The sequence below is a fragment of the Dasypus novemcinctus genome, chromosome 6 (genome assembly GCF_030445035.2).
Source record: "Dasypus novemcinctus isolate mDasNov1 chromosome 6, mDasNov1.1.hap2, whole genome shotgun sequence".
Classification (NCBI taxonomy): Eukaryota; Metazoa; Chordata; class Mammalia; order Cingulata; family Dasypodidae; genus Dasypus; species Dasypus novemcinctus.
The window spans coordinates 86854249-86877501 of NC_080678.1; the positions used below are offsets into that span (position 1 = coordinate 86854249).

The 23253-nt window shown below is 47.8% G+C and overlaps 1 protein-coding gene and 1 pseudogene across 1 annotated transcript; both read left to right on the forward strand.

Moving 5' to 3' along the window:
- Nucleotides 1-3837: 3837 nt before the first annotated feature.
- LOC101442787 (zinc finger protein 488) lies at nucleotides 3838-4754 on the forward strand. Its single transcript, XM_004485066.2, has 2 exons — nucleotides 3838-4030; nucleotides 4174-4754. The coding sequence occupies exons 1-2, from the start codon at nucleotides 3838-3840 to the stop codon at nucleotides 4752-4754; spliced, it is 774 nt and encodes a 257-aa protein (XP_004485123.2).
- Nucleotides 4755-18517: 13763 nt separating this feature from the next.
- LOC101442346 (E3 ubiquitin-protein ligase RNF146-like) lies at nucleotides 18518-19578 on the forward strand (annotated as a pseudogene).
- Nucleotides 19579-23253: the final 3675 nt, after the last annotated feature.

Sequence of the window (23253 nt, forward strand, 5' to 3'; positions counted from 1 at the left end):
CCCTCGGGGATGCTTTCATAGCAGTGAAGAAGTGCAGGCCCAGAGGAGATGTGCATCCTGTGCCCAGCCAGACAGAGCAGATCAGGACTTGAACCCAGACCTTTGGACCCCAGAGCCCATGTTCTTAGCACTCAATCACTATGAGGAATGAAAGCACGATGGCTCCCTGGGCAGCCTGGATTATGGCATGGACAGGGGGGGATATGGGAGAATGTGGGCAGTGGTCCCCAGGAAGAAACAATGAGCTTTCTGCAGCCAGTGCCCAGGCGGTGGGGATAAACCAGGAAACATGGGCTGCCTGCCCAGTGGGGAGGTGGGCGCTGGGGCTCTCAGAGGCAGACTTGGCTGTGCTGGTCATAGGAGGGGGATGGGAGCCTTAGGGGAAAGTGTCTGGGTGGGCTCAGGCACCCTGCAGACTGGGGGGGCTCATCCGCAGTTTCCAAGACCCGGCTTCATGATCCAAGGGCTTGAAAACAGAGTCTTGGGATTGAAGCAGGTTTCCTCCAGCAGGGAGAGCCTGAGTGGCACTGAAAGGAGCCTGTGTGGCTGAGCTGGGACTGAAAAGAACCAACGATGACAAGACCAACGTGTGCTCCGGGCACATGCAGAGAGGAGCACTGAGGAGCAGCAAATCGTGCCAGGGGGTGAGAGCCCAGAGTGAACTGAGCCCAGGGAGGAGTGTGAGGACAACAAAGTGGTCTTTGGCATTGTAGCTGGAGCCAGAAGAACGAGGAATGCATGGACTCCTTGTCCCCAGGGCAGCTGGCGTCTGTGCAGCAAGAAAGAGGAGGGGGCAGCCAGCTGCCCTTTGCCTCTGGAAGTCTGGACAGGCGACATTTCTCCCATGGGAATGCACAGCAGGCCCTCGTGGGGAGGGAGCAGGGAGGCTGCCTGGAGCTGCTGTGGTCCTGGGTTGCTCTCCTGACCCAGGGAAGTCCAGCTGGGCACCAAGGGGCCCGTGAGATGAGAGCTCCTGTCTGCAGTGGCTTGAGAGGAGTCGGAGGGCGTGGGGGCTCGGAAAGAAGCCTGAAGGTGATGAGACTCCAAAGCCTGGGGTTGGCCGGGGCCCTGGACATCAAGGCGTTTTAATGGATGAGGGTAGAGGAGTACAAGGGCTGGCAGGGGTCCCCGGGAGCCAGCCCCCTCAGACCAGCATTACGTCTGTTTGACAAGCAGAGAGCCTGCCGTTGTCACAGTCGGAGTGGGGCAGGGCTAGGGTCATTTTGCAGGACATCTTAGCATGTGTCCAGGTGACCTTCTCCCAAGCAGTGCCTATGACTGTGATGGCGGTGACTCCAGGTGGGTTCCCTGGTGGTTTGCTGAAATGCCGGCCTGTTCAGTATCTTCTTCTCTTCCTTTCTTTCCTTCCTCCTCAGAATTTTTATCCCCATTATTAAGTTTTGGTTGACTGCACTGATGGAGTGTTACTTAGGTTATGGGATGTTGTGTGGCTGGATGGGATATCTAACTCAGCAGTTGGTGGACCCCAGAACCGTACTGGTTTCGGAGGGTGCACAGCTGGGCTCAAGTTAGCAAGATGGTATTTGGCAGGTTGGAGATCAGCACTTGGGTCTTTCCCTGACTTCCGTGTTGTGGTTGTGAAAATTAAATGAAGTGTGCTCAGTGGCTGGCATGTAAGAGCGTTTCGGTAACAGTGACTTCTATTTTTATATCATGAAGCATCCTGTTAGCAACTATTCTTTCCTCTTGGAAGATTTTCTGTCTGAGAAGAAGGTGGTCTCATCTCTGGTCCCGGGTCCCGGGTCATCTCATCTCTGGTCCCGGGTGCCTGTGGACAGTTCTGACATTGGGGCTCCCACCCAGCAGCAGTTGGCAAAGGGCTCCTGAGACCCTGGGAAGGGAGCCTGGGGGGCCATCTACAGAGAGTGGCACCCAGAAGGGCAGCAGGGACAGGCTCCTGCCCAGCCTGGGGACAGGCATTATATGGTTCGGAGCTGTCATTTGGAGGACAGTCAGAGAAAGAGAACAGGGGAGAGCAAACGAGCTCACGGAAGCTCAGGGATGGGGCTTCTGAGACGAGTTATTCTTTGAGAAATGGATGAACTGGCTTCACACCAGTTAGCACAATATGACTCCCTGGTGATCTGGAAGATAGATGGATAACTTAGCCCACAGTATGCAGATGGGACATTGAAGCATGGCCCAGGGTCATCTGGTGAACTGAGCAGGCCACCCCCACCTCTGGAGGAGACATGATCTGATATTACCAGTCTCTGGTACCAGCTGTCCCCGTGTAGCCACTGCTTTGAGAAGGAGTGCCTCCAGTGTCCCAGGCAGCATGCAGTTTGGACATCCTCTCAGCCTGACCCCCAAGGGTTGCCCAGGCATGGCTCAAAGGTTGGAATGTTTCGGGAGGACCTGTTGGGAAGGTCCTGCAGAGATTGCTCAGAGTCCAACTCTTTGATGGGGTGAAAGCACATGGAAAAGTTGGAGAGAAATTAGGAAGAGGAGACCGAATGCCATCAGGTCTTCTCCTCTGGCTTTGCATGTCACTGTTGTCTTGGAGACAACCAGGCAGGGCCCTGGGGTGGAGATGTGGAGGGAGCCACCAGAAAGGCTTTGGGGTCACGATGGGCTGACATCCAAGCTGTGCCCCATACTTCCTGCTGTCACCGAGCATGGTGCTCAGGTTTCAGAGCCCCAGGACCCCCCAACTAGGGAAAGACAATGAGAACCCCCCACATGTGATGAAAATGAAAGGACGTGACACTTGCACATTCTCCATAGAAAGAGCGTGGATCCGTGTGTTCCTTCTCTAGACAGGGACAGCGTGAGTGGGAGGTGCTGGCTGGAGCCCAGGATGTTCACACCTAACAAGCTGCAGAGGGTGCAGTGATTCTGCCCCCTGGTGGTTTTCCCAGTGGTGAAGACATGGCGAGTGTTCAGTGGAGTGGGACGGAACCGCTCGCCAGCCGCTGGGGAAACTGTAGGTGCTTTTACTAGTTTGAAGAACATGATGTGGAGCGAGCCTTTTAGGGCAGGGTGAGGATGGAAGCCACTCCAGCAGGGGTGACAGCACCCCTGTGTCTCCTCTCCTCTGGCACTGACCTCTGACCCTGCACTGTCCCGCCTGTGGTCAGCAAATGTCTTCCTCTCCTGACTGTGACACCTCAGGGCACAGGTTGAGTCTGGAGTCCATCCCCACTCATGCTACGCAGCCAGTTGGCTCAAGTAGGCAGTCAACAAACACTTGGCAGAGGAGCAGAGGTGAAGCAGGTGGGCCCCCACATGGGGGTCTCTTTTGGCAAGCAGGTCTGCGGTGACTCTCAGCCTGGCACACAGCCTTGCCCCATCGACCATGAGCTGCCATTTCTGCCCCAGGGATCCGGGTGTTTCTTTCCATGTTGTTATCTCTCCAGTCCTCCCTCCCCACCCCATGTCAGCGACATCTCTGATCCCCTCTCCTGTGAGGATGAGGGCTGGTCAAGGTCGTTCATTGCTCCCACTTTACAGACAACCCACGAAGGCTCAGAGGATCAAGTGCACTAACAACCCACGGCCAGTGATTGGTAGAGCCTGGCCCCAAATGAGACCAGTCCCCGCGGTCCATGCTCCTGGTAAATGTAGCCTGGTAAATGTAGCTGCAGGGTGTGTGGTGCGGCCAGGGTGCCTCTGAATGTCTTCCTCTCTCCCTGTTGCTTCCTCTCTCTGCAGGGCCCTGCCATCTGAGCATGGCCAGGCCCTGCCATCACGGGGCACTCTCCTCATCTCATGGCTGCAGCCTGGTCCAGGCCCATGGGGACCCCGGAGCCCTGCAGAGTGGCCCCCCTGTTGGGGCGTCCCCTGGCTCGGCGGGTCCAGGACCTGCTAACGGAGATGGCTGCTGAGCAGGGGGCTACTCCAAGCCCAGCGGCTGGGGACGGCAGGCAGCTCACTTGGCCTGAGCCAGGCTGGGGCTGCAAGCCGGTGCTGCTGGAGAAAACCAACTGCCCGGGCTCCGAGACTGTGGTGGGCAGTGGCAGCTGGGACGCGGCAGCCTGGGCTGAGCTGGTGCCATCAGCGGCCCTGGGTAAGCTCAGACTGGCCAAAGCACTGCCCCACAGAGCGTGCTGGGGGCAGAGGCAAAGCGCCTTCATGGAGGTGCAGAGGCTTAAGGAGAGGCTGGGGGGACTTGAGAGCCTGGAGGGCGAGCATGGTGACCCTGCTGTCCAGCCTGGGGCCCGGCCAGCAGTGTGGTCCTCTCCTGGTGGCCCAGTGGTGCCCGCAGTGGCCCTAGAAGTGCCTTCAGCAACCCCACCAAGTGTCCAGGAGAGACACGGGGGCCAGCTGTCTTCCCAGCCAGCGAACCCAGAGACGCCCTGGGGCACCTGTCACTCGCCAACACTGGAGGCATCCCCTGCTGGAGTCGGCTTTCAAACTCTGAGCACTGGGTGGGTGGCTTCTGGCACTTGCATATGTGGCCACGAAATGCTCTCCTCTCCAGCGCTTTTTGGGGGGACTCTGCACTGTGGCTCGAGCATGCCGCTGCCGAGACACCCACACCTGCGTCACCTGCCCCTGCTTCCTCGCTGACCCTGCTGCCACCCACCCTTGCCTCCCCGGGCTTGTCCCCCCAGAACTGGTGTGCAGTATGCAACCTCTGCTTTCTCCGGGCATCCGACCTGGTCTCCCACATGTGGTCCTGCCACAAGAAGGAGCCTGCGGGGCCGGAGCCGCATGCGGAGCGGAGGGAAGAGACCCTTGAGTGCCCCGTGTGCTGCGAGCACTTCCGGGAGCGCCACCACCTCTCCTGACACCTAACGTCCCACAGCTAGGGAAGCCAGGGGTCAGCCTTGGGGGCAGCAGGGGCCTTGGGTTTGCTGTGGGCAGAAATGCACTCGTTAGGACTCCTTCACGAGCAGCGCACGATGTGGAAAAGCCAGCTAAGCCCGTGCGTTGGGTGATGAGAGAAGTAACTTGTGGGATTAAAGGGTGCACTGGGCTAATGCAGGGTGTTGGGACCAATAGGCTCCAAAGGTGCTTCTAGCATCTTCAAGACAGGGCCTGCTCCTATCAGCATTCTTGTTGCCCCGTTTGGCAGTGAGGTGGACATGCAGCATGGAATCCGGAAGCAGGCGAACTTGCACCTGAGTCTTGACTCTTTCCCAGACCAGCTGTGCCTGTGTAACCTTCAGAGTCCCAGGCTTCTAATCTGTGCAGTGGAGGTGATAGCACCTGTGTTTTGGGGATGCTGTCAGGGTTACATCTTTCCATCTTTATGTAGGAGAGAAATAAAACACGACGGGGCCAGGAATCCAGATTTCGACTACCTGCCAATTCCAGAACCTTCCACCCGGGGTTCTGACACCCAGATGACTATCCTGCAGATTGGTGAAGGTGAGAGGGGCCCCCTGCTTGGGGGTGGGCCCTTGGCCCCTGAGCCGTGTCCTGGGAGAAGGGGCAGCGGCTCCCGGCACCGGCAGGTCACAGGCTGGGGGAGGCCTGAAATGAGTCCTTTAGGGGGAGGCAGCTGTGGACTGCTGGGGGAGGGGTGGACCCCAGCTCAGTTCTGCCCCAGCCTTCAGCAAGCCTGGCTGCGCCTGGGGCTTCTGAGCTCGCGCAGAGCGCCCTGTTCCCCCGGGCGCAGAAGGAGACCTGGCTTAGGGGTGAGGGGTCAGCAAGACCCTTCCCAGGGCTCCCGGGACCTCCCTGGCCTTGGAAATGGCGGCGCCCCCGGGGGCGACAGGCTGCCTGCAGGCTGCTTCTCCAGGAGGGGAGGTGATGGGTGATTTGCATAATTTTGGTCCAGTTTTTAGGATGCAGGCTGGGGGGGCCTAAAGACCATGCAGCAAGATGCGAAATTCCTAGAGGAACCCTTTCACTGAAAACCTCCTTCTCTGATCCTTTGAGCTGGTGCAGCTCTGAGAAGAGAGGACTGGAAACGCCCGGACAGGGGGCAGGGCGGGCGAGAGGAGCAGGGACCAGGCGACGCCCGCCTTCCACTCCCGGTGCGTCCACCCGGCAGGACGCCGCGGGCCCCGCCCCGCTGCCCCAGCTGCCTGGAGGAGGCGCTGCCTTCAGGGCCGTGACCAGGGGCTCCCACCAGGGCAGCCCAGGCGGGGGGCGCATGGGCGGGGCAGCCCAGGACGGGGGACGCGTGGGCGGGCCAGGTTTCCTCAGGAGCGTGCAGGGCCCGCGCGCCTCCCCCTCGGCCACTCCTCTCGGGCGTGAGGCCGCGTGGGCAGCGGGGACCTCACCACAGCTGACCTGGCTGCCCTGGGCCCGGACCCGCGGGAGGCGGCCGCAGGGGTGTGCCCAGCAGGAGGGGAGCAGGGCTGGAGGCCCGCGGGCTCCTCCCGCAGCGCGCCCGGGGCCGAGGAGGGGGGGTGGGTGCCGGGAACCTCCCGGACCTTTCTGGGTGCTGCGCTCCCCAGCTCTCCAGGTCCCCTGCCTCGGGGCTGGGCCGAGCCCCCAGGCCCTGAAGGTGAGGTGCTCTGTCCTTCTGTCCATGCGCTGTCCAGTAGAGGTGTGGCCTGTTCCCCACGGAGGCTCCCTGGACATGGCTCTGCGGTCAGCCCAGCCCTGCCCACCTGGGTCCCAGGTGGTCGTCACCGACCGGTCACCCTCCCCCTGCCCACAGTGCCCTGGTGCAGGGCCCAGCTCTCCTCTGTCCCACCTGTCCCTGGGTCCTCTCTGCAGCCCCCTGTGCCTCCCCTTCCCTGGGGACGGCCTCTGGGGAGACCCCGGGTCTCATGCCCAGACCCCTTCTCCTTCCTGCTGCCCCTGGATGGACCCCCGAGGGCCCTGCCCAGACAGCCAGCCGAGGCCCTGCCAGGGTGAGGCCTGAGCACTCAGGGCCTTTCTAGTCCCTTCATCGTCCGTGCTCCCACCCACGACCCAGCCGGGCCTCCCGGGCCCCCCGTCCCTGCCCACCTGGACAGGGAGGCCTCAGGCTCCCACAGTCCCGCTGAGCCTCACTCCCTGCAGCCCCTGGGGGAGCCAGTCAAACCCTCCCTCAGCCTCGCCCTTCCTGGGAACTGGGCCTTGCCTTCCCTCGGGCTGTCTGAGCTGAGCTGTGTCCTGTCCTGTGTGCCAGGCAGGGGTGGGGGGTGAAGGGAGACATGCCAGGGGCAGTGTCCACCCCTGAGGACTGGGAGAAGGTGGGGCTGATGATGTGGAGAGAGGAGAGGCTGCGCAGTAGGCAGGGTGGAGAGGGGTTAGGAGGCTGGTGGGGAGAGGGGGTAGGAGGCTGGTGGGGATTTGGGCACAGAGCTGGGACCCCAGGATGAGGCAGAGGGGAGGCAGGGTGGCCCAGGCCCAGGGCAGAGTGACGGGAGCTCCCTTGCACCTGGTCCTTGGGAGTCGTGTGGACACAGGGCAGGGCGGGGACAGGAGGCAATGTGGACGTTACCTGTCTCTGGCCGTGGTTTTGGGGGCAGAGTGCCTGTGGGTAAGGTGGGATCCCCTGCAGAGGGAGGGGCAGGTGAGGGCAAAGGTGGGGAGGGCAGAGGGGAGGAGCTCACTCTCGGGCATGGTGGCTTAAGGGCCTGGATCCGGGAGCAGAGGGGCTCCCAGTTGACTCGGGGCCTCTGGGTCAGCCACCCAGAAAAGAGATATGGGGGGACTGTTTGCCTCTTCCTGCTCCCCATTCTCCCCACAGGAGCCTGAGCCAGCCCTGTGCTGCCCTCCAGGGGCCTAGTGAAGGGCCTGGAGCAGGAGGCCCTTCGTGGGCAGCCCAGAGGTCCTGCCGCCCTGGGCCTCTGCCGGGGAGCCCCACCCCATGGCTCTGCAGGCCTGAGCTCTGTCTTGTCCCTTGGGGGTGCACTGCAGGGCCTCCTTGGCTCTGGCGAGGGCCATGTTTGCAGGGACCACCACGTGGCATGCCACGCCCACCCCTCCAGGGGCTGCCACCTGCGGCCTGTGGCCACGGGGATGGTGATGTACGGGTGCATCATGCCCACATGGCAGTTCTGTGGTGGCTGGCAGGCCCCGCTGGTCACCTCCCCAATGGCCTGTGCCCAGTCCAGCCTCTTTGTGATGTCAGTAAACTCCTCCGTGGTGCCAGCCATCGCACTGCTGGTCACAATGACCATGTGCTTCCCGGTGCCGTATCGTTCGCCTAGATGTGCAAGGCCTCTAGCGTCAGGAGTCAGTTCCCTGCCCTGGGTCCTGATCTCTATATCATCTGGGTGGCTTGTGGCTCCCATACTGGACAGCTCAGGTCCAGGGCCCCCTGAGCTGCACCTCTGAGTCTATTTGTAACTCCTGGTTTTTGATGTCTCTTTGAAACAAAATTCAGGGGAAACAGTTGTACCTCAAGTGGTTGAGCACCTACTTCCCAGGGATATCCCAGGTTCGATCCCTGGTACCTCCTAAAAATAAAAACAAAGAAACAAATGAAAAACCAGCTTGGGGGAGCCAGTGTAGGTCTGTGGTTCAGTGCCGGCTTCCCACATACAAGATCCTAGGGTTAATCCCTGGCCCTGGTATCTAAAAAAAAAAATATATATATATATAAATAAAAATAAACTCACTGGGTCCTGATCTGTATTTTGCAGTATTATTGAACATAACTCCTGGAATTGACCTCTAAATGCTTGTGGAACCATGAAGAACAGGGAAATAGACAGCATGTGTGCTCTTCTGGTCACAGGCATACCCCATGTGTTCTACCAGTCCCCTCTTGTTGGTGGGAGCACACTGGCAAGGGGAAGTTCATGGTTCATACATCAGTCTATTTAGCTAGACCCTCCCACATGCCAACAATGACCTCATCTACTAGAAAGGAGAATGACCTTCTAAACAGAGACACAGCCTACTTAGTGAAGGAGAATACATTTAAAAGCATTGCAAGAATTAGGCTTGTATGAAAAATTTTGTCTGATTACATGGTTTAAGAAAAGTTGCCACCTATGGGATTTCTGAAAAAGGATTCTACTAGGCAAAGCTGACATGATTCTAAATCATTTGAAAAGCATCTCTTTCACAACCCCCCCATCCAGAATTATGATAAATTGAGGTATTGAGGTCAATAGTTAATGATTTAAAAACAATTTAAATCAATACAGAATAGTCTTGCAAACCAAAGTTCCATGTATCTAATTATGAATTGGTCTGAGGTTCTTTGATATAGATAGACTGAAAAAATTCTTTCAGTAGACAGACTACAATGCTCCTCTATAATATATTTTTGTTAATTTCTGCATGATTTATCAACTGCCAAATCCATTCACATTTCATTTTGAGTCAAATAAGTAGAAAGATTAAAGTTCTTAATAAATGAAAAAAAAGTTTAAATTATTTAAAGGAACCCAAAGCTTAAGGTGGTGACATCAGCAAAATGGTGGAATAAGACATTACTGGTAAATGGCCCCCCCCCCCTTAGAAATAGTGGAAATCTGGCAGCTGTCAGAATCAACTTTCCAGAATTCTGGAAATTGGTCAACAATAAATAACTTTTTAGGAAACAACAAATCAGGAAAAGTAAAACCTAAAATTGGTTGGAAAGCTGCAGAAACCTTTACTTGTGAGCCCCTCCCCAGCTGTTGGCTTGGCTCAGAGTCTGTGGCTTGATGGTTTGGCAGCCTGCACAACTTGAAGTACTGGTCCATGATGCCTGGTGATTAACTCACCCAAACACACACACTAAATGTCTTTGTACATCAGCTCCAATCTGCTACTTGGAAGACTGACTTAAAGCACATGTTTGTTTTTCCTAACAAGGAATTTGTCTGGGATGTAGAAACAGTGCAGAAAGAAGGAGCAGAGCTTAGTTGACTGTAGTGCCTGGGGTGAAAAACTGTGATTGAGACAAAAAGCACAGCCCAGGGTGCCAAGAGGAAAATTTGAGAAGAGAAACTCCTTTAGTAGAGAGAAAACAGTGACACATATTGAAGACTTCTTGAAAGTTCCTACACATGCTAGGGCAAGAGACCTGCTCAGAAAACCTGAGAACAACCTAACTTTTCACCGCAAGCTGATCTATGGATTCAGTATAAACTGGACTGGCTATAGAAGAAGAATCTCAATGCACAGCCAATATAATCTTAAGTCTGGTGGAAGAGAGAGAATACAATTTCCAGAGTTAAAAAGCCAAAGTAATCAAATACCCAGACTTTGACAAAAGATCACAAAGCACACAAAGAAATGAGAAGAGATGGGCCATTGAGAAGAACAAGGTAAAACAACAGACAAAGCGCAGACATTGGGATGAGTAATCAGAGATATTAAGTTGCCTCTCATATATAAGTTCAATGAGCTAAAGGAAATCATGGACATAGAACTAAAGGAAATTGGGAAGGTGATGTTTGACCAAAAGGAGCAATTAGAAAATTTTCAAAGGGATCAAACAGAAATTCTAGAGTTGAAAAGCACAATAACAGAAATATAAAATATACTAGATGGGTTCAACAGAAGATTTAATCAGGAAGAAGGAAGATTCAGTGATCTGGAAGATAGCTAGGTGAAATTATTCAGTCTGAAGAGGAGAAAGAAGAATTTTTAAAGTGAGTAGAGCTGAAGGGATATGAGGAAAACCTGAATTGTACCAACATATTTGTCATAGGAATCCCATTAGAAGAGAAAAGGAAAGAGGAAGAAGAAATATTTGAAGAAATAATGGCCAAAAGCATCTCAGACTTGATGAAAGATGTGAATATAGACATCCAAGAAGCCCAACAAACTTCAAATAGGGTAATCTCAAAAAGATCCACACTGAGACCCATTATAACTGAACTGCTTAAGGGCAAAAATAAAGAGAAAATCCAAAAAATTTAGCAAGGCAGATGTGATTAATCACATAAAAGGGGATGGATTCTCAATAAGATTAAGTGCCTATATTTCATGAGAAACTAAGGAGATGAGCAAGCAGGATTTAAAGTGCTGAAAGAAAAAAACAACACAGCCCCTAATTGTGTATCGAGCAAAACCATCCTTTAAAAATGAGGATTAAAACATTCCCAGATGAGCAAAAGCTGAGAAATTTCAACACCACAAAGCCTCCCCTCCTAAAGGGCATTCTTTGGGTTGAAAAAAAAAAAAAGGATGCTAGACAGTGGTTTGAAGCCTTATGAAGAAATGAAGCTTTTCAGTAATGGTAACAATATAGGTAATTATAAATGGCAGTATTAGTACAGTCTTGCTATGTAACTCTAATTTTTTATTTCTTACATAACCTAAACTACAAATGCATAAAAATAGTCCTATTTCTACATTATTGGAAACACAAAATATAAAGAGAATTTGTGAACAGAAGTAAATAAAGAGGAGGAACAGAGGTGTGTAGGAGCAGAGATTGCATGTGGTATTGAGGTTAAGTCGATATCAATTGAAGCTACATTGTTATAGACATAGGATGTTAATTATAAAACTCATAGTAACCACAAAGAAAATAAAAATATACAGTAAAGGAAATGAGAAGGGGATCGAATAGTTTAACTACAAAAGATCAACTATACCCAAAAGAAGAAGCAATGGAGGAAATGAGGGACAAAAAAAGGTATAAGATGTACAAGAAAAAAAATGGCTGTAGTATATCCTGTATTATCAGACATTACTTTGAATGTAAGTGGATTAATAAATCCACTCAAAAAACCTGAGATTAGCAGAATGGATAAAAGAGCAAGATAGGACTATATGTTGTTTACAAGAGACTCACCTTAAATTCAAAGACAAAAATAGGTTGAAAGTCAAGGGATGAAAAAAATTCCATGCACACAGTAACCAAAAGAGTCAGGGTGGCTATACTAACATCAGAAAATAAGTTTTGTGAAAGGTTGAATTATGTACCCCAGGGGAAAAAAAGCATGTTCTTAATCTTAACCTCATTCATGTGGGAGAACACTTTGTAAAAAGCACCATTTGAAGATGTTATTTTTAGTTAAAGTAAGGTCCAACTGAATCAGAACCAGTCTTAATCCTATTATTGGAGGCCTAATTAAAAAGCAAAAGCCACATGAAGGAGCTGGAAGTTGGGTCAGTAGACCCCAGAAGAGAAAGGAGAGAAAATCACCATGTGATGGGAAAGCCAAGGAACCTAAGGATTACCAACCATGCAGAACAATACCAACCCCAGGAGGAAGCAGCCTCCTAGCTTCTGAACCTATGGGCCAATAAATTCCTGTTTACGCCAACCAACTGTATGGCATTTGCCATAGCAGCCAGGAAAGTAAGATGGGCTCTGAGCTAAAATCTGTTATAAGAGACAAAAAAGGACACTATATATTAATAAGAAGATCAATCCAACAAGAAGATATAACAAATATAAACATATGTGCTCTTAATAACGGAGCCCCAATATTTAAAGTAAACATTGATGAAACTGAAGGGAGAGATAGTACTACAATAACAGTTGGAGACTTCAATATACCACTTTCATAAGTGGGCAGAATATCTAGACTGAAGATCAGTAAGAAAACAGAGGACTTGAATAATACCATAAGCCAACTAGACCTAGACATATATAAAACATGACCCAACATCAGCAGAATACACAGACTTCTCAAGTGCTTAGAAAGTAGTTTATAGCTATAAATGCATATATGTAAGAAAAAAGAGACCATCCATAAATTACACATCATGAGAAACTGGAAAAAGAGTAAGGTAAATGTAAAGTTACCAGAGGGCAGGAAATATAACTATCAGAGCAGAGAGAGAAAATAGAAACACAATCAAGAAAATCAATGACACAAAAAGTTGTTTCTTTGAAAAGATAAAAAAATGGCAAAACTTTAGTTGCTGTCACAGAGAATGAAAAGAGAGATGATGCAGCAAATCACCAAATTCAGAAATGAAAGAGAGGACATTCTAATACTCTTGCAGGAATTAAGAAGATTATAAGAGAATACTATGAGCAATTGTATGCCAATAAATCAGATAACCTAGAGGAAATGGATATATTTCTAGAAATTTACAACTTAACTAACTGAAAAAGAAATAGAATATCTCAACATACCTAAAAAATTAAAGGGTAGGGAACTTTTCCTAATTCACTCCATAAAGCCAGCATAACTCTGATATAAAAGCCAGATGGATATCACAAGGGAAAAAATTAGACTAATTTCCGTCTGAATATAGACATAGTAATCCTCAAAAAAAATACTAGCCAATCAAATCCAAAAGTATATTAGAAGGGTATGCCATGAGCAAGCAGGATTTACTTCAGGAAAGCAAGTGTGGTTCAATGTATGGAAATCAATCGATGTGATTCACAACACAAATAGAATGAAGGGGAAAAAATCACTTGATCATCTCAATTGATGTAGAAAAGGTATTTTGAGGGGAGTGGGCGTGGCTCAACAGACTAAGCTCCAGCCTTCCACCTGGGAGGTCCGGGGTTCGGTTCCTGGTGCCTCCTGAAAAAAAACAAAAGCGAACAACAAGCAAAACAGATGATAAACCACCTCAGGGAAGCTGATGTGGCTCAGTAGTTGAGTGCTGGGTTCCCACATGTGAGGTCCCAGGTTCAATCCCCCACCCCCGGTAACTAAAAAAGAAAAAAAAAGGCATTTGACAAAATCCAATACCCTTTCTTGATAAAACAAGGAAAGAAACAAACAAAAACACTGAGAAAAATAGGAATAAAAGGGAACTTCCTCAACATGACAAAAGGCTTGGGAGGCGGTGTGCAGTGGTGGTGGAGTCTGCAACTGCACACATTCTTCAGCATGCGTGCACACACACACATGATTAGACTTCAGGAGAATACGTATCTAATAGAGTCTCATTGGCCAGTAAGCTACAAAATTTCTAAACTCACATGCACCTATAAAAATCCATAAAATAAAGCAAAAATGAGAGCACTTTAAGGGGAAATTGACAAACCCACTATTACAGTGAGAAATTTCAACACAAATCTGGTCAAGTAATGAAATATAAGTAAAAATTGAGATTTGGACAATACAATAAACTTGATTTAACGGGCTTATAAATTATCTTCCATCCAGTCATGTAATCAAACAAGTATCAGTAAAAATCAAAGAAACACTACCATACAAATCATGTTCTTCAACGGCAGTGCAATTAGTTTGGAAATCAATGCCTGAAAGAATTCCTTGGAGAAAACATACTGAATAGAAAATTTTAAATCACACTTGTAAATAATTATGTAACAAATAATTCAAAAGAGTAGAGAGGGTGATATTAAAGAAGGAACAAATAAATAAATACAAAAACACAATAGAGATTAACAAAAGAGCCAAAATTTATTTGAAAAGTAACCTAACACAGAAAATATTCTGGTGAAATTCAAGATAAAGGAAACTGGGTTTATTAACCTTTCTATTTTCATTATAGTGCCCTCATAAGAACCATTTTTCAATTTTTTTCCTGTGAGTACTCCCATGGGGTTTTAATACCACAGATATGCTCTTTATCTCTTATGTGCTTTTTGTGCATCTGTGCTTTATCCATGGAAAGAATAAGATTCCTCTCCCTGCCAAAACCAATGTTTGCTACCTGTAGCAGTTTGATATGGTTATGAATCCCAAAAATAGGTATTGATTTATGTTTGTAATCTGGTCTGTACCTGGGTGTGATTAAGTTATGATTAGAGCTTTGATTGGACCACATCATTAGGGTGTTGAGTCCACACCCCTTGGTGGGGACTCACAGAAAAAGGCATGGCAAAGGACAGAGTCGAGGGTTTTTGATGTTGGAGTTTGATGCTGAAGCCTTAAGCTGGAGCCCTGGGAAGTAAGCTCACAGAGGAAACAGAAGCAAGACCCTGGAAGAGAGGAACCCAGGAAGCCTGAACCCTTGCAGATGATGGCAGCCATCTTGCTCCAATACATGAAAATAGACTTTGGTGAGGGAAGTAACTTATGCTTGGTATCTATAAGCTCCTACCCCAAATAAACACCCTTTATAAAAACCAACCAGTTTCTGGTATTTTGCATCAGCACTGCTTTGGCTGACTAATACACCACCTTTGGTTGATATTATCCTTGTTGAGAATACATATATTAAGAGAAGGCAAATTTATTTTTATTTTTATTTTTAAAGATTTATTTATTTATTTAATTCCCCCCCTCCCCTGGTTGTCTATTCTCTGTGTCTATTTGCTGTGTCTTGTTAAGAGAAGGCAAATTGAAGCAGTAATAGTAATTAATAAGGTTTAACAAAAATAGAGCAGAAATATTTTAAAAAGTCAAACATTCTGAACCACTTTATATCAATAAATGATCAAATGTGAGTAAATGAATAAATTCTGAAGTATATAAACTGAGTTGACTTTAAAACAAATGGAAATACTAAATAAGCCTGGAGCTACTAAATAAACTGCATCCATAGTTTACAGTATTCTCACAGAGAAAACACTAGGCTCAGATGGTACACCAAATATTCATGAAACACATTATATTGATCACATACGAAATCTTTCCAAGGAGAAATTACACTCCCGGATGCACTAATGAGGCTACCATAATATCAAGGTCAGTTAAGGATGGCACAAAAATAGGGGATTACAGGCCAGCATCCCTCATGCATGATCCTAGATCATAAAAATTCTAAACTATTAGTAAAGCTCAGTCTTTCAGAATTAAAAAAATTATCACAATCAAGGTGGGTTTATTTCCAAAAAATTTAAATTAGGTTTACATTCAAAAATGGATTAATATAATTAACCATATTAATAGACTACTGGAGAAAAAATATGGTCACAAAATGTGAATAAAATAGTTTAGATAAAATTTGACACTCATTCATCATTTGTAGCAAATATAGAAGGTCTGGGAACCTCCTTACCCTGGTAAAGGATTTCTGCCAATAGCCTTCTTCATAGTTGTTGACAGTAATATGTGAGAAGCACGCCACCTAAAATCAAGCCTGCCACTATTACAGCTTCTATTAAAAAATTCACTGAGGATGGAGAGCACGGTTGTTCACCTTTCCTTTCAACTTACATAGAAACCCGAGATTCAGCAGTTAATTTTTAGAATTATGAGTATGCAAGGTGGCCAGATATAATAAATAAAACAAATTATGTCACAACAGCAATAAAGAGTAGGCAAACATCATTACTACCATAATAAAAGCAGCAAAAATATAGGGTATTTGGGGAAGATGCTGTGAAAGGCGCTGATGAAGACCTAAGGATGTGGAGATACGCCAGGTGCCCACAGAGAAAGATCGTTCTGCAAAGACTCCCTTCCCCCAGATGAACCTCTATAATTAATGCCATTATAATCCACCATTGAGAGGCCTGGAGGGTGGGGAGCCTTGACAAGCTGATTCCAAAAATGTATGAAATCACAGAAATATCAGGGCTGGCTACAGAAGTCCGTGATGTGTCAGAATTGGCTGGGTTATGTCATCTGGTAACGAGGCATCCCAAAGCCGATCAGCTTCAAAGCACACATGCTCCTCCCTGCTCACCCCCTGTACCCATCCTGGGTCCCCGGGGGCTCTCAGCCTCAGCCTCCCTCAGGCACCAGGCAGTGGGGGCACTGGTCCATTGCTGGCCCTGAAAGCTCCTGGCCACACGTTACAGCACCTGGTACATAGGAGCATGTCACTGGTCAAAGGGAGTCACGGACTCCAGGGGGACATGGTTTGAAATCTCCCCTAAGAGGGGAGGGGCAGCAAGACCCCCGACCACTTTCCACATGGATAACAGACCTCCTGGGGCTGAGCCTGTCAATCCTAAACCAGTGGATCCGGAACACGGACTGGAGCCAGGAGCTCGGAGCTGGAAACTCCTGGGGCGGTGGCAGCTCACTAAGGACAGGAGGAAGTGCCACTACGGGGGCTGCCACTCACTACCTCCATGGGAAAAGGTGGAACAGATGAGAGCGCAGCTCACACTTATAAAGTTACCCCACATGAATCTAAGGCTTCAGTGTAAGAGGCAAGTTTTCAAAACCTTTAAAAGGTAGGAGACTATGCTTGTCACCTTTAATAGGGGAGAATTTCTTAAATAAGATACACTACAAAACAGCTGAAATCTTAAAGTTTATAAAAATGGTCATATTCAGGTGTGTTAAAATAAAGAAGTTCTGCTTATTAAAAGTCACAACAAATAAAGAGAAAAAACAAGCCACAAAATGGAAGGTAGTTGCAATGATAGCTAAAGGACTTGTATCCATAATAAATGCTAATTCTAAGGAATCAATATATAGAAGAAACACCCAAATCAAAGAATGGACACAGATATGAACAGGCATGTCACAGAGAAGGAAACACAAAGGCCTCAAATCAGGTGAACAGATGACCTCTCCCACCAGAAATTAGGGAAATGCTGGTTAAGACCCAATGAATGAGACGTCCAATATGTAGGCCAAACTATTAAAGTATGACATTAAGAATGACATTGGATATGAACCAAGAGACCCCTCACAGGGAAATATGTCAGATTTCAACAATTGGCAAATACCATTTATTTAAGACATTCCATTATTTTAAATACCACTCAGGAGGGAAAATCCCCCAATGCTTTGAGAGGATTGTGTGAAGATGGCATTGGACTAGGAAGGCAGGGCTCAAGTTTCTCACAAAAACAATGGGGAAAGGGCCACCAGCTCTCTGGGGGACCTGCTTTGGAGATCAGCAGACCAGGACAGTGCTGTGCAACTCCTAACAGGGTGAGGGACAAAGAGATGAAGAAGCTGAAACAGCAAACATGAGTTACCAAACCCCCACAGCAGCTGGGAAGGGCTCCCTTCCCCCACTCCAGTATATTAAGCTGGGGCAAAACCCTGGCTCACTGCAGTGACTGAGAGGGAACAGACATCTTCCTCCCTGTCAGCTGTTTCAAGCAAAAAGGGATGGGGAGCCAGGGGGCTTTTTCTTCAGGAATTCAGCCAGTAAAGCCCACGTTGAATCTCAGCTGTGGCCAGACCAAAACACAGGAAAGCCAAGACAATCACCAATGAGTGCCATCTGCTGGCCAGTCTGGAAATTGTATGGACAAAAACTACTTTTGTTTCTCTCTGTGCACTGAGAGAAAGTCTGTGCCCCGTTAGTAAGTCCGTGGCCCTATTTTGATAACTTAAGCTGGGCAATTTTAAAGACTTAGAATAAGTTGAACGAAATATCAAAGAAGAGCTGTGGAAAAAAAACCAATAGGCAAGATGGAGAAATTGGTCATCAGAGCAAAATCACCAACATATTCAGAAGCCTAGACATCAGAGAAGATTTACAAGTCATACTATGAAACAGGAAGAGATGGCCCAGGCAAAGGAACATACCAAGTATCCTGAAGACATACAGGGTTTAAGATAATCAGTGAAAATCATAAACTCTCCTAAATCAGTTCAAAGAATTGAGAGAAAATATGACTAAAGAGATAAATGATATTAAAAAGACACTGGGAGAGCACAAAGAACAATTTGAAAGCCTGCAAAGGAAAGTAACAGACCTTATGGGAATGAAAGACACGATGGATGAGTTAAAAGTGCATTAGGGTGAGCCTCTGCACCCATGAGCATTAGCACCCATGGTCTGATGGTCGGTCACATGGCAGCTGTGGGTTCCAAGGCTGAAGAGAAAAAACTGCGAAGTGGCTGCGGCCACAGCGGGAGAAAGAATCAACAAGCAGTGGAAGAGAAAGTACTGTAAACTGACTGCTGGGGAAGAAGATGTTGTATTTTTGTGGCAGGAATCTGTGGGAATTGTAATAGAAATGATGGCTGGTTGTGGTGAAATTGGCCACTCAGTAAACATGCTTCCAATGAACAGGAAAGCCGAGTCCTGTTCTAATACCGCACTTTCTCTAGCTGTCCCTGAATGTGCCCTTTGTCTGCAAACGTGTTCACCCAGTCAGTCTGCCTTGCAAACATGTTTTCTATGTGTGTGTGAATAGAGCTGAAAAGTAATTTCTGAGGATTTCCTTTACAAAACAACCTGTTGTTACAAGAAGAGGAATGGTGAAAATGCGTGGTATTATGATGGGGACGCATGCTTTCTCCAAAGATAAAAAGAGCACTGAAATGCTGATTTCTGGGTTTCTCTATGCTGCTGATCTTGAAAATTTGGTTCAGTGTAGGAGAAATGAACATGGGCTTTGCAGGAAGATTAAATAGGATATCATAGATGCCAAAGGGTGTAGCTGGACTTGGGCTGGACTGTGACTTTCCCACTGCAAACTTAGCAAGAGAGAGCTCTGCTGATAGAAAGGACAGTATATTAGCACTGAGGGGAGCTTCAGTTCAGCCTCAGTTGTCCAGAGAAGTGCTTGCATCAAAAGGTAGTGCTGCAGGGTTCCTTAACTGACCAGCTACTGCTCCTAACTTCTGTAGATGGTCAGTTAACAAACCCTGCAGCACCATTCTCTGATGCAAGCACTTCTCTGGACAACTCTTTTGATCATTTGCAACTGGGAGGAGATAGCATCGCTGAAAGGAGCCATAGGGGAGAAGGAGAAGAAGATCAAGGATCAACATCTTCAAGCAGGGGACCAGCTCCAAACATCCCTACTGAAGAAACCGAATCAGATGCCATTAGTGATAGTGAGCATGCATCTGCACTTGATGCATAGCACCCCTTGAACCAACAGAAACTTTTGGATTCTAATATAAATCAGATAGTAATGGTCAATAAGATCATTCTGGAACTGATTGCTCAGTAGCAGGGGGTGCAACAGTGAGTGTCAGAGTCAGATCTAGAAGGCCTGATGAACAGTGCACAGTAACTGAAGTTTAAATAAAAATAGCTTTCAGCCCCATGCTAAAAGCTGAAATGGTTATCTGCAAATTTCTGCCCATTAACATTATACTCAGCCTAATAGTATATTTTAGGAGTGGGGGTCGGAAGGGGTATGGACAAGATAGACCTATAAGTAAAATGTCTAACATGTCTCTGTTGAAAAATTTATTTAATATAAGGAATTTGGGTGTTAATAGTTGAGAGCTGTTTGGTAATAACCCAGTTTTCTTGAGGTCTGCTTATTTTATAAGAATAAATGGGAAACGGACTTTGGCCCAGTGGTTAGGGCGTCCGTCTACCATATGGGAGGTCCGCGGTTCAAACCCCGGGCCTCCTTGACCCGTGTGGAGCTGGCCATGCGCAGCGCTGATGCGCGCAAGGAGTGCCGTGCCACCCAAGGGTGTCCCCTGCGTAGGGGAGCCCCACGCACAAGGAGTGCGCCCATGAGGAGAGCCGCCCAGCGTGAAAAGAAAGAACAGCCTGCCGAGGAATGGCACCGCCCACACTTCTTGTGCCGCTGATGACAACAGAAGCGGACAAAGAAACAAGACGCAGCAAATAGACACCAAGAACAGACAACCAGGGGAGGGGGTGGATATTAAATAAATAAATAAATCTTTAAAAAAAAAAAAAAGAATAAAATATTTTTTCTTCAATTCTTTTGACCAGTGTGTGTTATTATCTGTGCATTTTTTCCCCATATATTCTTTTTTTTTAAATTTTTTTATTAAAATTATTTACTTTTACAAATTACATTAAAAAAATACGAGGTCCCAATCAACCCCACCGCCCCCACGCCCCACTCCCCCCACAGCAACACTCTCTCCCATCATCGTGAGACATCCATTGCACCCAGTAAGTACATCTCTGAACATCACTGCACCCCGTAGTCAATGGTCCACATCATAGCCCACACTCTCCCACGTTCCATCCAGTGGGCCCTGGGGGGATCTACAATGTCCTGTAATTGTCCGTGAAGCACCACCCAGGACAACTCCACGTCCCAAAAACGCCTCCACATCTCATCTCTTCCTCCCATTCCCCAAACCCAGCAGCCACCATGGCTACCCTTCCCACACCCATTCCACATTTTCTCTGTGGACATTGGATTGGTTGTGTTCATTGCACATCTATGTCAAGTGGGGGCTTAGATTCCACATGGATACTGGATGCACTCCTCCTGCTTTCAGCTGTAGACACTCTAGGCTCCATGGTGTGGTGGTTGACCTTCTTCAACTCCATGTTAGCTGAGTGGGGTCAGTCCAATAAATCAAAGTCTAGGAGCTGAAGTCTGTTGAGGCTCTGGGCCTGGGTGTCTTATTATCAGTCCAAAGATTCAAATCCCCTAAATATATCTTAAACTCCAGGACCAACTACAATTCCAATAAAGTAGCATGCAAGTCTTGTGGGAAGAGAGCCCCTCCGAGTCCAATTCTATCATGTAGAAACACAAGCTCCAAAGAAGGGCCATCTGCCATGGCAGTGAACCCCATCTGCCATGACCATAGAACCCGTGGGTCTCTTTATCCCTCAAAAGAACCAATACCTGGGGTTGTATCTACTTTATCTGTCTCTTAGACTCTGCTCAGTTGTGCATAAGGGCATTCCTTCTGACAACCTCCAGACTCTTTTTTAGAGACTCATAGCCTTATATTCTCATTTCTCCTTTCCATTTCCCCCTTACATTAGGTCAAACAGCATTTTGAAGTCATGTTATTATATGTAGACAGGGATATTCTGCTGATCTGTATTGAACCTTTAATTCAAGGTCATTTTCTAGTTGCATCTTCAGCTGGTATGTGGTAGTGATCCCTCGTTGCCAGGAAGGCTCATCCCCGGGTGTCATGTCCCATGTTGGGGGGAATGCACTGCATCTACATGCTGAGTTTGGCTGTGAGAGTGGCCACATTTGAGTAACATGAAGGCTGTCAGGAGGAAACTCCCAGGCACAGTGCTACTCTAGGCCTTGTTCTTATTGCAGATGTATAGGCTCAAAAGCATAGCCATTAGTATCAGGAACCCACTGTTGGGCCCTCCTTCCTTCCTGGTTCTTGCCGTTGCCCCTGGGGGACTGCTGCTGCTCCCCCAGGGTCCATGACAGTGACCCCCCGGCCAGGTGCCCAGTACCCCCCCAGCTGTTGTTTTTAATTGTTTCCACTATGAGTATATCTAGACATTACTATATACCCTGGGCATATGCCCTGTATAACTCCCTGTCAGCCATATATATCCTGTCAATAACATCCTATATCAGTATTCCTCCGCTGCCATTGTTGAACCACTCTGTGATCCAAAACTTCCTGTAAAGTGAATCCCAATATAATGTCAGCTTCACAAGAGTCTTAGATCACCGAAATTCATATATACAATATACAGTAGTTCCTCAGATCCACCATAAAACCTTTTCCCTTCCACAGCGATAATCTTTTAGCTTATTCATATCATATTTCCTGAAACTGATGTACAGATTCCGAGACAATAGCTTTCAAACAAGGTGACATCTGTGCTTACTATGTGGTCCATACTTTAGATTGTACAGTTTTCTAAATTTTTTAGTTATCCTATGTTTTGCCTTATGGTTTACATTATTAGTCTGTCATCCCCTATATGTTTCTGGTGTAATATTACATGTTTTATATTCATCCTCATGTACTCTCACAGAACTCCTCTCTTGCCCCCATATTTACCTTGGTTCCATCCATTCCACATCCATTTTCCCCCTCCCTTTGAGGCCCACAACGCCAGCCAATCTCCATTTCCCAAGAAGCCATGTCCAGAGATACTTGCGGCAGTATTCAGGGCCTGACTTTCTCAACTGCCCTAATGCCCTGGGAGCCATCCTTTCTCACGAGAGATACAGTTCTCTCTATTTGACGGCATTAGTCCTCCCCAGGATGTGGGTCCACCCCAACTCTCACTTCTTGGGTCTCTTCCCAATGGCACAACCCACCTTGGTGAAATGAGCCTTCAGCTCTTCCCCCGGAGTCCCTCTCGCATCAGACCTTACCCCCTAAGCATCCTAACCAGGTGTCCCTCCTACTTATACTTTGATACGATTTTCTCAACATTTTGTTCTCAACGGACACCTGACACTCTCCCATGTTCGTATGTTGCCCCTCCCTCCCCCCAATGTTTGGACAATATTACCCCTCTTCCCATCCCCAGCCCCCCTCAAACCCACAAAGTCCCACCCGAAGGCAACCCCTTGCCCCCATTTTGTCCCTTCTTTGTGCTCATACTTACCGCCAGCTCATCACAGATTCCACCCCTGCAGACATTAACTCACATCCTTCCTCCACCCCCCGATTTCCTGTAAGCCTCTTTTCCAGACTCTAGCTCTCTGAGGCTTATTTCATATCATTGAGGTCATGTAGTATTTGTCCTTCAATGCCTGGGTTGCTTCACTCAACATAAGATTCTCAAGATTCATCCATGTTATCACGTGTGATTGTAGTGTATTTGTCCTTACAGCCGAGTAGTATTTCATTGTGTGTATATACCACATTTTATTGATCCACTTGTCTGTTGATGGGCATTTGGATTGATTCCAACTTTTGGCGATAGTGAACAGTGCTGCTATGAACATTGGTGCACATATATCGGTTTGTGTCCTTGTTTTCAGTTCTGATGGGTATATACCCAGCAGTGGTATTGCTGGGTCATATGGCAAAT